This window comes from Centropristis striata, chromosome 17 (assembly GCF_030273125.1).
Source record: "Centropristis striata isolate RG_2023a ecotype Rhode Island chromosome 17, C.striata_1.0, whole genome shotgun sequence".
Lineage (NCBI taxonomy): Eukaryota > Metazoa > Chordata > Actinopteri > Perciformes > Serranidae > Centropristis > Centropristis striata.
Genome location: NC_081533.1, coordinates 20523365 through 20537931, shown reverse-complemented (window position 1 = coordinate 20537931; position 14567 = coordinate 20523365). Strand labels below are relative to the sequence as shown.

Below are 14567 nucleotides of genomic sequence, written 5' to 3'. Positions count from 1 at the left end.
CTGTGTTACACTGCATTGCAGGACATCCTTTAGTTCTCCCTACTTATAGCCATGTTTTTGCTGTTTCCATAGAGGTGCACGACTTATATATTGCAGTGAAAAACAAGGCCACCGTGACTAAAATGCAACAGAAGAAAAAAGAAAGCACATTGAAACTGCTTGGGGTTAAAAACTCAAACCCATTTTGTTCTCATTCTTGTTCTGTTTTTCTGGTACTAAAAGCAGCCTTGACCAAATATGTGACTCAATGCCCATTATAGTTCGGTGCTACTCAAACATTGTTATTTACTAGCAAAGCTCAAAAAAGCCTTTGTATGACGCAGGAGTGATGTACTGATGAAATGGGGCTATGGATCTAAAAAGAAACATGCAGTTATTTGTCTCGCTTTTATTAACAATTTACTGTAATATTCTGTCATTGCCAATAATATTGCTTACTTTCTATTTGTACTCTCTCTGTTCTCAATGCAGCCAGAATAATTACTTTCATTGTACCTGAAACAAACTATCTCAAATAATGTCAGTCAAGCCTTTGTGTGAGTGATGAAACAAAATGAATGCTGTGTAACAGGCCCTTGTGCATTTCAAAGACACCACACAATGAGGCATTGCAAAACGAAAGTGGCCGTCTTCCACGAGATAGCAGTCATCTTGAGATAAGAATACCCTCTCACGGTTCTGTTTTGCTTTTTTTGTTTGCTATTATTGTGACTCCCATCTCCATCCCTGAATCGCTTTAGTCACTATGCAACCAATTGATTACTACTAAGTTGCCTAGACCTGGGTTATTTTCCCTGCTTATTGCCTTACTCTCTGTTGCACTGGATTATGATTTTAACATAAGATTGCATTTTCAGCTCACTTTTCCTCACCCAGCACACATTATAAACCTGCATCATTCTTTCATTTTTTTCCCAATAATGCTTTAGTTTCCATTTGCTATGATAATAATACCAACAGCCAGAGTGCTTCCCTTTGTGCACACCACTCTTTGATAGAAGTTGGTTGAAGTTGAACCTAATGACTGATACTTTCTAGACAAACGTTGGCTTTTTCATTGTGTGTGACAAAAGACTTGAAGTAAGATCAAAATGCTGACATTCAATACAAAACACAATACCTTTAATCTGTTTACCTTTGACTTTCACTACCGAATTTCACATCCTTAAAAAAAAAAAAAGAAAACGGTTGAGATAATTTCATAAGATGTCAGGAACCTTATCATATCTGTAGGATTAAAGTTGTAGGCTCCAGGATTACTTTTTATAAATTATCTTTGAGCTTTGCAAAGGAAGAAGAGTCGTGACTAAGCAGTGAAGGAACATAAAAGAAATCCCTGTAACTCATATTAGCTTTGCCTTTCCTTCATTCCTATCACCTCATCTGGTTCGAATGCCTTTGAAAGTCAATCCATCCATTCTTTCAGTTAATCTTTATCTAAGCTTTTTCTCTCCCGTCTTTGGCTTTCTTTTCTATCTACCTACTCCTAATCTCTAACTTCCATGGTATCTTGAAATTCTGTATCTGTGGCAGTTTACACTTTGTCAATCTGACCCATATAAATATATATATATATATATATATATATATATATATATATATATATATATATATATATATATATATATATATATATATATATATATATATATATATATATATATATATATATATATTACATTATATTATATTATATTATATATTACATTATATTATATTATATATATAACATTACTTTCTGGAAACAAACCTGGGTTTTTTTCGTATATTCTACGTAAATTACTGAGGCAGACATCACATCTCTAGTTATTTTTAGCATAGGTCAAAGTGGATTTTCCAGACCATCTGATCAGTGGTGCTCTTTGGCAGTAATGGAGAATGAAAGCATATTATTACAGATATGCCATGTTGTCCATCTCTTGGTTCCATTAGGTGTCCAGTATGTGTGTGGAGAACACAATACTATTTTTATACATGTATACTGTGCAGGCTGTGAATGTGTACAACCCCACACAGCTGCAACTTCTAGCATAACTATCCATACTGTATGCCTGAGGAATATGCAAATATTAGATACGGTCTGTGTGGCAGTATAAACAATAAAATACATGTACTTATATATCCATGCAGGTTTTTTTTCACACTACCATGTGTAAAATTACATAGGTTGTAAAATACATTTTAAATTATTTCATTATCATATGTGCAAATAAGATGCTTGAGGATGTGAGTTGTGATAATTCTGGATTTGATGCAGACTGAAAGCAATTAGCTTACAACACACTCAACAATCTCATTTAGCCATGTTTAACCAGGCCTTTCAGTCGCACTTTGCTGCCTGCTAACTGACTGCTGGGCGTTCCCACTCCCCTCCCATTGGATTCGGCATAATTTGGCCAAAGACAAAATAAGGCTGTCCCCTGTGGGACTTAATGGCAAAACTACAGTTTATCCTTTCCGTTGACATCTCTCCTTGAATAATCACAACGGGGGAAAAGCACAGCCAATTAAATTGCGCCGTGTAATGAGAGGCAGCAGCTCATGCGGTGTGAAATTTCTGTCTTACCCAGGCAGTGGCAGGAAGGAGACTGAGCATATGAAAGGGAATCTCTCTGAGACTCGTGTGTTATTTTTCCTCTCTCCGAGGGGCATGAGGAGGAGAGTGGGAAAATCTTATTTGGAAGGTGTACTTAAAGAAATCCATGTAGGCATAAATCCTGACATCATCGAGCCTGCTCAACAGCCTTCTCCCCTCTTCCCCCATACGTGCTCTTTCTTGTACTAACTATCAGACTGAGGGAGAGATAAAAGTGGGGAGATGAGTGGATTAAAGAATGACTGTGCGAGGACTGAGTGAGATTGAACTTGAGAGGACTAAAAGTTTGTGATGAAATATGTCCGACTGCGTGTTTGCCTTTAAATATTTGGAGAGAGCCAGGAACACCAGATGAGGTTTTCGAGGCAAATGACCACTCTGGATCCCCCTCCGTTGTACATTAATTATCTACACTTAACTTGAAATATCCTTCATCATGACTCAAGTGATGGAGGGGATTGTGGTAATTAATTAGTTGATGAGAGAATGATGAATGACATGAAAGGCTGCACCAAGGGAGTGTTAAAGCTAAGAGGAAACAGACTGTTCATGGATGTTATGATGGATGCTGTATAAATGCCTCATAAATGTCCTGGGACCCTTTGGTAATCATGTGTGTGTGGAAATGCGTATTCCATGTTCTGCGGCATGATGGGATGGGCACTTAGAGCTCTGTGCCATTAGAAACAAGAGCTTGGCTCAGTTTCAACTGGAAAAGCCTATGGGTCTGGCTGTGGCGTGAGAGCATTTTCGCCTCTCAATGGAGGCTTTCACTCTCATTTGCCATAACTAATAAACCACACTAAAGCTGTGTGTCACAATAAATCTCAGCTCCTCAAATGGCATGACTCACTTGGTGGTGCAAAGAAGCCAAAGAGGGAGCGAGCGTAAATCGGGGAGTGTGTGAATAAAGTGCGCAAGAGAGTGAGTTAATGAGTGAGCAAGCAAACAAACAAGTGAGAAGGCGGAGTGACAGAAAATAGTGACAAATGCAGTGTGTGTGAGAGTATTAGGTGAGAGAGACGGCTCTCCAAAGACGGACTTTGAGCACTCACTCCATCACTCCACTGAATGTAAATCAACTGTGAAAAGAGGAGCTTAGGGCATAAAGATTCCCAATCGGCGTCAAGCATTGGAGAGTGCTGTAGGTAAGAAGGTGGGGATGTAAGCTTTCTGGCTGGGACTGAGAGATTGCCCCAAGGCACTCCATGGAGATGAATGGTTTAGACCATTAACCCCACTGCAGAATCTCAACATACCCCACAGGCACACAAATGTGCTGCGCCGAGATCAGTGCAATGTGTCGCACTCTTAGGACCCCTGGAGTGAGACCAAAGCTGCAGCCTAGGGCCAGGTGTTACCCACACAAGCTCGCATGCACGACCACACACACACACACACACACACACACACACACACACACACACACACACACACACACACACACACTCAGATTTATGAATTCTAAGGCAGATAATTCAAAAAAGCTTTTATAACCAAACTGTTATGTGCTATTAAAGTCCAAAAAACACATTCACATTTAAACAAGAGGGAAGACTTTTGCAGATGCCTTTTTTTTTTTTTTTTACAGTACTTTGAAGAATCATTAATGCGAGACACTACAGGCAAAAACATTGTTTTTGCATGCACTGGTTAAAATGAAATTTTAAATTCCTCTTTTGGATATTTAAACATACCATTTCAGAAAACTTGTAATACAAAATAAATGCATTTTCTTGATGTAAGTAGTCACCTTATTCAATTCAATTCAGTGTTTTTTTTTAAATGTATGGAGTTTTTATAATACATATGTTTAAATGTGTTTAAAAAAATGTTTTACAATTTTGGCCAGAAATCTTCACTTTGTATTATCCTTTTTGCTTTGATTCCTAACTATAATCTGAAGGTTTTTTTTTTTTTTTACAGTAGGGGTTTATTTATATATAATTCATAGCCTGATTTATAGAACATTTTATTCCCAAACATGGCAAAACATATTTGTTTTTATGGCTGTTGACAGTACTTTTCAGATTTAAGAAGATATTAAACACGATACTAAATATAATACTTTGATCCTGGCTTTATCCAATGTTCAGATTTCTGTTCTGGATGGCACATATTAAACAAGATAATGTCCTGTTTTTTAAGCATAAACTTTGATTTAAAAAAAAATGGAGTATCTATTGTCTTAACCCATCTCCCTATCTCTTAGCTCCCATAATTTGAAGTTAACCTGTTTTGTATATGGTATCCAAAATACAAACTTGTTCTTGTGTTTATAGCTTTGTGAATGCCACATGATTAAGATATATTTTTCCTCGCCACACAGTGTTAACAATTGCTGAAATTGTAATCATGGGTTGATTAATAAGCTGTGAAGGTATAGCAGACGAGGTCATGCTTTAGCCAAACCTGCAATAAATGATCGTTTATATTGGTATACCTGTATCCAGAAAGTGCTTAATGAGTCGATCCAGAGTCGGTAGATAAATTAGCTACCATTAATGCAAATAAGGCAATCAGACAGTCTCCACCACTGACAGAATGTTATGATCTTGAACAGAATGGATATGATCAGAAGCACATTACCATTCTGACTTCCATTTTTGTCTTCAGAAGAGTTGATTTTATTGATGGCATTCTACTATGAGCATTAAAACATCTTAAATCAGACTAACATCATCTTTTAGCGTCAAGTCTATATTCTAGTACGACTCTTAAAATACTGCATGTGTGCATGATATGTACTCCAGCATTTCATTGTTCAGCCTGCACACTGCGGTAAAACATCATCTGTGCAGGCGACACTGATGTATTTCAGACTTGACTGGTCCAGTAATCCCATTACTGCAGCTACAGCATCAATCTATTAATTGCATTGTCACTGGGGCAATGTCACGAAACACCTGCATTGTTATACAGTTCACTGGCATAGCGTATGAAGGGTGATCAGATTTAGTACATATGCCAGCAAGGCCAGAATCATGCCAAGTGTAAGCCCGGCAGATGCAAAACAGCTGGCATTGTGCTCAGCTCACTGGCTGATCCCAGCTTCAAAGGCATGCTACAAGGTACCCTTTGTGTGAGAGAAAGAGACTGTGTAAGGATAGAGACCTAGTCTGGTGCACTGCATTAACGTGCTCTTCTATTGTTTTTTTGGCACCTTAAAAGCTCAAAGGACAGATAAGGAGGTGTCTGCTTGAAATCCATACCTTTTCACAGTATGATAGACCCAGTCATTTCATGTGAAGGCATTCAAATATATGGATTTAAAGAAAGGGATTCTGGGAGGTTTTTTTTGATTGTCACTTCAATGGATTTACAATTTTGATTATGGTTCTTTTGTTCTGTCAATATTACCACTCTGAGACATGAATGATGCAACATGGTTAAATTGCCACACCATTTTCAAGTCAATGTGTCTTGGAGACATAAGTGCACTTAGATATGGCGATAGTGGCAGGGTTTTAGCCTTTAATTACCTGCATCTGGGCCTGTACAACATCTCAATAGTGTGTGTGATTATCTGCTTCTCTTTGAGTGGGAGGGTCAGGAGTGTGTTGAAAATTGCTTGGCTTTTGTGCGATTCTGTGGTCTAAGTGCAAAGAAAAATGACTGCAATCCATAGATGTGGCTAATGGCCCTAAATAATACACTGGGGCATAGTTGCCAGATGAATTGGCATTCATGGAGTTAATAATGGGCCTCATATAACCTTAAAACATAATTGCACAGCACATTATTAACAAGGACTTGGTACAGGGATTTTCAGCCAAAGAAAATGATAATGACTTCCTGCTCATTTCGTTCAACCTGCGAGCAACAAGCATCTTGCATGGCACTGATAACATTGTTTTTATCTTAAATTCCCAGTCTTGTCACAAGGTCTTCATCCAAACAACTAGATGGTAATTAAGTGCTGGCAATCTCAGTGAAGGTGTTTTCACCACTTGTATTTGAAGTGTGAACATGATGCACACTCTCTCCTCTTGTAGATGTTGATGCTGTTTTTAAAGACGTACTGTGGTAAGACGCGTTTTGAAATGAACGAGTGGAGCCAACAATGAGATTTCCACTTGAGCAGTGTCCGGCAGAATGATGAACGAGGTGGTAGACTGAAGGAATTACAGTGATTTAAAGTTGGATCAAAACCACTACGAGCTCAATTCTCCTCTTACTTTAATGTTATTTATGTGGATACACTAGCATGTAAGATGTGTGTGTGTGCTTGTGTTTATTTGTGTGTCTAATTCCGTGTGTTCAGTGGGGGGGTAAGAGTACATACTGTGCATTCATACATGTGTGTGTGCTTGAATAAGTATGCGTGCGTGGTTTGTATGTTAGTGCTGTGTGGGTATGAGTGTAAAAGGGAATGGAATAGACTCAATTTAAATCAAATTAGCATGCAGGCAAATTAAGCAGAGGGATTTAATTTGAGCTGTTGTAAAAATGCTAATTTCAGTATAGCCCGGAAGCTCATATGCAAATACAACACTATTTTACAATAATTCATATTAGGCCAGGCATGCATAAAGCACACATATTACAGCCTGATGTCATCTGGGGAATTGAGTATCATTAGCTTTCGGACTTGCTACAAGGTGATCCTGCTTAGGGGGTATTTGTGCATGAGTTTGTGTGTACATGTGTGTAATTGTGACTACTCCAGTGTGTCTCTTTGTGTGTGTGTGTGTGTGTGTGTGTGTGTGTGTGTGTGTGTGTGTGTGTGTACATGCTCAAGTACCCAGTTCATCCCAACATGCATTTCTCTGATATAGAAACGCCACTGCAAATCATAGTTATGATCATCTGCATTCCACCCACAAAATACCAGAAGAGACTCAAAATGCAGGCAGATGTTGTTGGATTGTTACTGCAGGACTCCGAAACAAATTACTCCAAATAGAGCAGTAGACACTCTCAGATCATAAATGTTTAACTTGCGCCTACGTATCTTTATAGTGACCATATGGGAAAGCGATTCCTATCACAAAACAGCGTGATGCTTTAATGTATACAGAAGCCCTGAGAGGCAAGAGAGGGAAAAAAAATCTAGAAAAAGATCCATTTTTCTTGTCTTCTTTTCATCTGATCTTAATTATCTCCAGTGTTTATGGCTCAAAAAAGAGGATTAAAAAGTTTGACCAGGTAAAAAACAAGGCTGTTAGGATTTTTTTTTTTTTTAAAGTGTTTGTTATTTTAATACTTATTTCAGACACAATCCCTTATGTTTAGAGTGTAGGGAGATAGAAAACATAAATGCTTTTACCACTTGCACCTAAGCCTTTTGTGGCCAAAATACATATTACAACAACAATAAAAACTGCCAAAACTTTTTCTAAACCTGTTTTCACAGACGAAAAAGGTAACCTAGAAAAATGATCCTGCCATAACTTGTTTTTTCTCCACCTGTTTCACAGATGAAAATAAAATAAGGAATTTAGAAAGATTATCCTTGAAAAAAAAAAAATTCTACCTTCTCTTAAGTCATAATCACAAGAGAGAAAACAATTTAGATCAGACTTAGAAAATGGATTAACATTTGTTTTATTCTCTCACTTGCCTCTAAGGGCCTCCGTAAATTTGTGTGTAAAAGGGGAGAAAAACATCTCGCCTCTGATTATTTAACAAACATTTAAACGTGACCGTCTTCATGTTGTTTCATTGAAATAGGAGTCATTTTCCCCCCATCATACCCCATCTTTGCTTTCCTCAAACTGCACTGGCTCAAAAGAAGTGCCGCGTCAATAGACAATTTGCTGTTCTTCGTCCCATGTGGTTCACCTTTGATTGCTGGCTTGAATGGATTTGCGCATACATTTCAAATCTGTGGATGTTGTGAGCAAGTGCATGTGTGTTTGTGTGTGTGCATGCTTCTGTATATATGGCTGTAAATACGCATAAGTGAGAGAGATGAGGTTTGAGTGTTAACATCTTAATGTTTAGAGAGGCTGGAGGGGCCTGTCGATACTCATTTGACGTGTTAAAGAGAAGCATGCTGGCTTGCTGGGAGTCCCCATGCCATCCACCAGCAAGGAGAGGAATCAATTAAAACACCATTAGGCCCAGGGTTTGACATGGTCCAACACTGCATGGGGTAAAAAGCGCGTGGGTGTGTGTAAGCTGGTTTTCCATATATGTGTATCTTAGCAAATTTCTCGAAGCATATTACTGTATGTTTTTTTTATGAATTTGTTCACTGAGGGAAAACATTAAAAAAAATCCTATAACAGTCAGCAATTTTGACTTTTGCGGTTCAGCTGCTACTGGTAATGTAGCTCAATCAGTGTAGGTCGATGTGTTGCATACTGTAGCTCAATCACAAAACGCTGCCTAGAGGAAACTTTCTAGTTACACACATTGAACTGAAACATACTCTAACAGGTTTTTCCTAATTTCAGTGTCCGACTCATGAAACAATCTATTGAGTGAATGAACTGCCAAGTTACTCAGTGTGGAGGCCAACACCCAAGTTTTATCCTTATCCTTCATCCCTGCCCAGGTGGAGATGTTAAATGCTTCCAGCGCTCCTCTCATCCTCAAACACTTCCTTTTTGCATTACTATTGAGCAAACGACACAGAGGAATTGTTTGTTGCCTCCCTGCTCTTTCTCCCTTGCGCTCTGTCCTCTTGGCTCACCAGGGACAATTATGCCCTTCTTTCAAGCTATTGCCAAGCCCAATTTGCCACACAAATTAATTGGTCCGCATTTGAAGAGCGAGGGGGACAGGGTGAAGGAGAAAACGAGAGAGAGAGCAACAGAGAGAGAAGGCCAAAGACAAAACAATGACAGAGTGAAAACAAACCAACAGACCAAACAGAAGCACAGCGATACAATCCTCTAAGATCATTTTTGAATCAGTAATGTTCTTCCCAGCTACACACAGGTCCCAACAGGAAGCATTTGCAGAAAGAACACATTTGGTAGCACTCCCATTAACACATTAACAGCAATGTGTGTTTGTTCGGGGGCCTGATTGGCATTTTTCTTGAGAGGGGGCTGCAGTGTCCACTGTGTGGGGTGGCAAGTAGGACTGGCTCCGAGGATTGTGCCATCTGTTGAGCAGGCCGACTCAGCCATTTTCTGCTCTCGCATGTCTCATATCCTCTACCATGTCCACAGCCGGAGGCTAGCTCACACCCAAATGAATCCAGAGCACCAACAGAGGGCAGCTTCCTTTTAGAAATGCACTTTTTTTTCGCTGGGTTTAGTCTGGAGCAGGCTTAAACTGAGTGGTCTTTTTTGTCCTCAGAGCACAACACAGATGGGGAGAGAACCCCAGAGTGTCTGGGCTGGGTGTGCATATGCAGCCGCATAGTAGAGGAAATTAAGGAGCTGCTCAGACGCTGGAAGGGGCTATTGCACTGCTTCCAAACAGCAAGGGGAGAAGGTGGGGAGAAGACAAAGACGCAGGCGGAAACACATTAGAAAGAAAAAACCCAAATAAGAAATGAGGAGAAAATTGGCAAGAGAGCGATTAGGAAGAAAAACAATAGAAGGGAGTTAGGAAGGGGAGGTACAAACACGTGCATGTGGGAGATCAGGCAGTGCAGGAACAGAATGGAACGAATATAAATCCCAGGGCTAATATGTGCTGCCTGAAGTGGTTCTGGCTATGAGCAGACGCTTGCCCTCTTACCTCAGTTGAAGACAGAACAAGCACCTCATCCCCGTGACCTCCCTGACTCCCACACACCCGTTCAGTCATTAACAGACAGCCACTGTGGCTACCTCATGATAAGTTTGTTTTGGCTTTGAAATGATGACCCAGCACAGCTGTCTAAGTAGGGTATGAGGTAGCAGCAGCTGCTCACAGCCAGACGGCTAAAGGAAGGAAATTAATGGGGGGTTTTGGGGGGTATGGGGAGCACGGAGGCGTCAAGATTTGGGGGCTGTTGAATACACTTGCGCAGGTCTCTGTTACATGTGACTGTGGAATGTCTGGACACGCAAGAGTGGAAGTTTTGTCACGACAGTTGTCTGAGGCAAGGTTTTGGCAATAGTGTTTTTCTCATCAAATGCTGTTTTGTAAATTCACACTAGACTGGAAGATGGGAGTTTCTGAAAAGATAACTACTAAAGAGCCCCCTCAATGGTAACGTTTATCGGCTGTTAATGCCGTTTTGGGAAGGTCCCGTAATTAAATTGTGTCAATAAATCCTGGAGCTGCACATAAAACGGGGGATAAACGGAGAATACATTTCTCCGCTTGGCTCTTCCCCGCTGTGAGACATATGTGGCAGGAGGCAGAGAAGAAAAATAAAACACATTTGAACAGATTGCAGGGAACATTTCTCAAGCACAAAGTTGTGAATCTCTCCCATCAATTTCACTTTGCGTGGCTCTGTTGTATATGACCTTGGGTGAATGATCCCTTCAGTCAGAGATATTCAGCTGAACTGAGGGGATTTCAGTCGGTGCAAAGGGAGCAATAAAACTTTTATTCATCCCTCTGTGACTCCAGAAGCTAATGATTCATGGATCTTAGTGTAAAAAAAAAGGGAGGGTGGGAAAGGGGGGGGTGCTGTGGTGCAGGACCAGAGCTCAATGAGGTTTGAAAACTGTTGTCACACATCAATGGGCAGGTGTCTGATGTCAAGTAACTCAATTCCAATGACTTCTCATGATGAGATTCTTGGCTGGGGCCTGAGCATTTCTGGTTCACGCGGCAGAAAAAAGTAGTAGGTAAAATAGAGAATTGAACACATTTTGATAGTTTGGTGAGATGAGGAGATGGACCATTGTGCGATATAGTTGTGTGTGTGTGTGTGTGTGTGTGTGTGTGTTTGTGTTATTGAAAGTATTATTGAAACATAGCATATTCAATTACATCATTTCCTGCCCATAAAAAATACATCTTATCCTTCTACATCACTTGATTTATCAGTGAGGATGTTTACAATGTGTGTTATCAGTAGAGGTAGACAATATTTGCGTTTTTTACTTGTATCGGCATCGGCCGATACGTGCATGCGTTTGCCGATCAATTAGCCCATTTCACTGAGCCAACACCAGGCATGGATCAGTGCAACATCTGCCATTCGCTGGTGAGCTGGGTGCTGATACCGGAAAAAAGAAAAACACATCAAATATGTGGACTCATCTGAGGCGCCACCACCTCGAGGCCTAAAACAACATACACATTGTTTGCTATCCAACTTTTGTTTGTTTTGTTAATAAATGCTTCTTTTGTTTGTTTTAATTGAGACTTGCGTAACATTTGTTATCATTGTGTCATTTTTATCATGTAAAGGGAGGGAGAAAAGGCAATATCAGCTTCAAGAATCGGCCCCAAAAAATCGGCGAAACATATCGGGGATCGGTTAAGACTGATGTCAAAATAATCGGTATCGGCATCGGCTAGTTATCAGTGCATGTGCACTGGAGCCTTGAAGTTTTCACACAGTACGTGTGAACATTTACCTAAATGTCTTGAACTTAGATTTAAGGTGAGCACAGAGAAACTTTTCCCATTCAGTAGATGAATGTGAAAGCAGTTATCAAGTGTCAAACTCTGCACATACATTATTCTGTGCAGTGAAGGTCATTTTTGAATGTGATTTTATATTTTTTCATTCCATAAATTATACAGATCCTGTATTACTCCTTAGAATTTTATTCTTCATAAATTGACTGAGACCTAACTTAATTTATTAGTACTGTATATATATATATATATATATATATATATATATATATATATATATATATATATATATATATATATATATATATATATATATATATATAATATAAAAATAATTATCAAATAAAAAAATATGTGTATATATATATATATATATATATACATATTTTTTTATTTGATTATTATTATTTATTTATTTATTAATATCTAATTTGACTAACATCTCATTTCAGTAGTGGTGATATCACAATCCATCCAGTGTACACATCCAGTGTATAGTGTATAGTGTATCAGCAGTATCATAAAGTATTTATTTATGTTTCTTATGTGTTACATAAAATATTGATGTGTCTGATGTTCAATGAAAAAAAAAAAAAGAAACTAAAGAAACAAAACCAATCCCACCCGTGCCACCCCGCCCCCAACCCAGCAGGACACAACACTTGAGGCCCACGTGAAAGCCAACGGTCCACTTACTTTGAGCGTCGGCGAGGTGGAGGAACAGACCCAGGACAAGCAGCAGCGGCAGCAGCAGCGTGGGTCTGGCTCTGTGCATGGTGGGACAGCTTGGCACCAGCATGCTTTGGCAGCCTCGGTGGCGCTGGCTCACAGAGCCCTGTGAGTCAGTCTGGTCTGATTTCTCAGATGCAGGGTATTCACAGCCTATGCAAGGCAAGGAGGGATGGGAAGAGGGAGAGGGAGCGGGAGGGAGGAAAAAAAGGAGAGAGAAAGAGAGAGAGGGAGTGAATGAAACAAAGCTGTTTGGCTCCACGGGTTTTATCTATCCCTGCACATTTCTGACATACCCCCACACAGCCTCGGCTGGAGCTGACAGAGGATAGGAAGAGGCTGATGTGCTCACGGGGTATGTTCTGACAGTTCTCTAAATGGAATAGTCACTTCACACAATGCGTGTGCACGTGTGCATGAGAGGGAGAGCGATAGAGAGTGCAAGAGAGAGAGAGAGAGAGAAACCACACAGATGAAAGGGTGGACTAATAAGATTTTGTCTTCACAGCTTTGGTCGCAAGCACCAATTAAATACTCTGTATAATAAGAGTACATTTTAAGTCCTCCTAAGATCAGTGTTGATATCTGTTTCACATAAAAAGCGCTTCAGTTGCATGATGGGAATACAGGAAACACTCATAAATGCTGAAAGCCATTTCATTGTTCCTCAATTAGGAGTAAAGTAAATTTGAGCACGGAGCAACTTTATTAAAGTCTTTTTCTTTAAAGTACAATATAAAATATACCAACTGTCTTTTAGTGACAGTGTGATACACACATTCAATAAACCAATTCATCTGAAGCTTATATTTATGCTCCTTACACTACACGTAATCCATAATAGATGCTTTAATGGCTCTAAGTGCCCATACAAAGTGATGGAGTAGCTTAGTTTTAGCACACACACACACACACACACACACACACACACACACACACACACTTTCTCTTCAGCACCGCTTAAATGACAAATAAAATCTATAAGACAGAGCGGCCAAGTGTTGCCATTCATGTTTCAGCCCTTTATCGAAGGGCCACTTCTTTAGCTGTGAAAATCAATGTGATACAGTGAGCTAGTATTAGCTGCAGACCAGCTCTATCCCTTGTCATCCATTTGCTTAAGCCAGAGCTTGATCCTTAGTGATGGATGCTCTGCGGTAGTCTTCGGCTCGTAACACAGCTCCAAGCTAATCCAAGTGTGTGAGCTTTGATGACATACTGTACTGCTGGTTAGCATGCTAGCAAGTCTGCCTGCATTGTTCTGCAGGACATTGTTGTTTCAGCTGTGGCGGCCGGTGGAGGCGGACCACTACAAAGTCTATGTACCATCACATTTCAGACACTTTATGTACCATGAGATCAAACACACGTCATGTCAGATGTCTTGAAGTTAGGGGATTCTGCAGCTTCGCTAACTGTCTGTTCAGGAGGCAGCAACTGTGCAGATAAATGCTTTTGCTAGAAATAATATTTTATTGGATTGTTCATCTGCAGATTTGACCGCCACCCACTAAATGAAAAAAAGAAAAGAAAAACAAGCCCCCCCTAAGCCCAATCAGCAGGCCCGATGATGACAAAGTACCTCATTTCCCTGTTACCAATCATCCTCTTTCTCGCCCCTAGCTCTCCCTCTTTCATTTCTGTGGGCTGTAAATGGCAGAAAAGACGGGAAGATAGCGCACCTGTCACACTCGATTTGTGTTGGGGGGAGATAGACACGACTACCTGTCTCCAAGCGCCGCAGGGCTAGCAGCAAGCGCAGGAGCGGGGGACGTGTGGCGAAGGGAATCAATTTGAGGCAATCTCATCCCCC

The 14567-nt window shown here is 40.0% G+C and overlaps 1 protein-coding gene across 5 annotated transcripts in view; it reads right to left on the bottom strand.

Moving 5' to 3' along the window:
• LOC131989545 (receptor-type tyrosine-protein phosphatase delta-like) overlaps nt 1-14567 on the bottom strand; it is a 189386-nt gene that overhangs the window by 83121 nt on the left and 91698 nt on the right. For all 5 annotated transcript variants that reach the window (XM_059354782.1, XM_059354783.1, XM_059354784.1 and 2 more), the window contains exon 3: nt 12722-12907. In XM_059354782.1, coding sequence (XP_059210765.1) covers nt 12722-12824 — 103 coding nt within the window. In that variant the 5' untranslated portion in view covers nt 12825-12907. The remainder of the gene's footprint in view (nt 1-12721; nt 12908-14567) is intronic.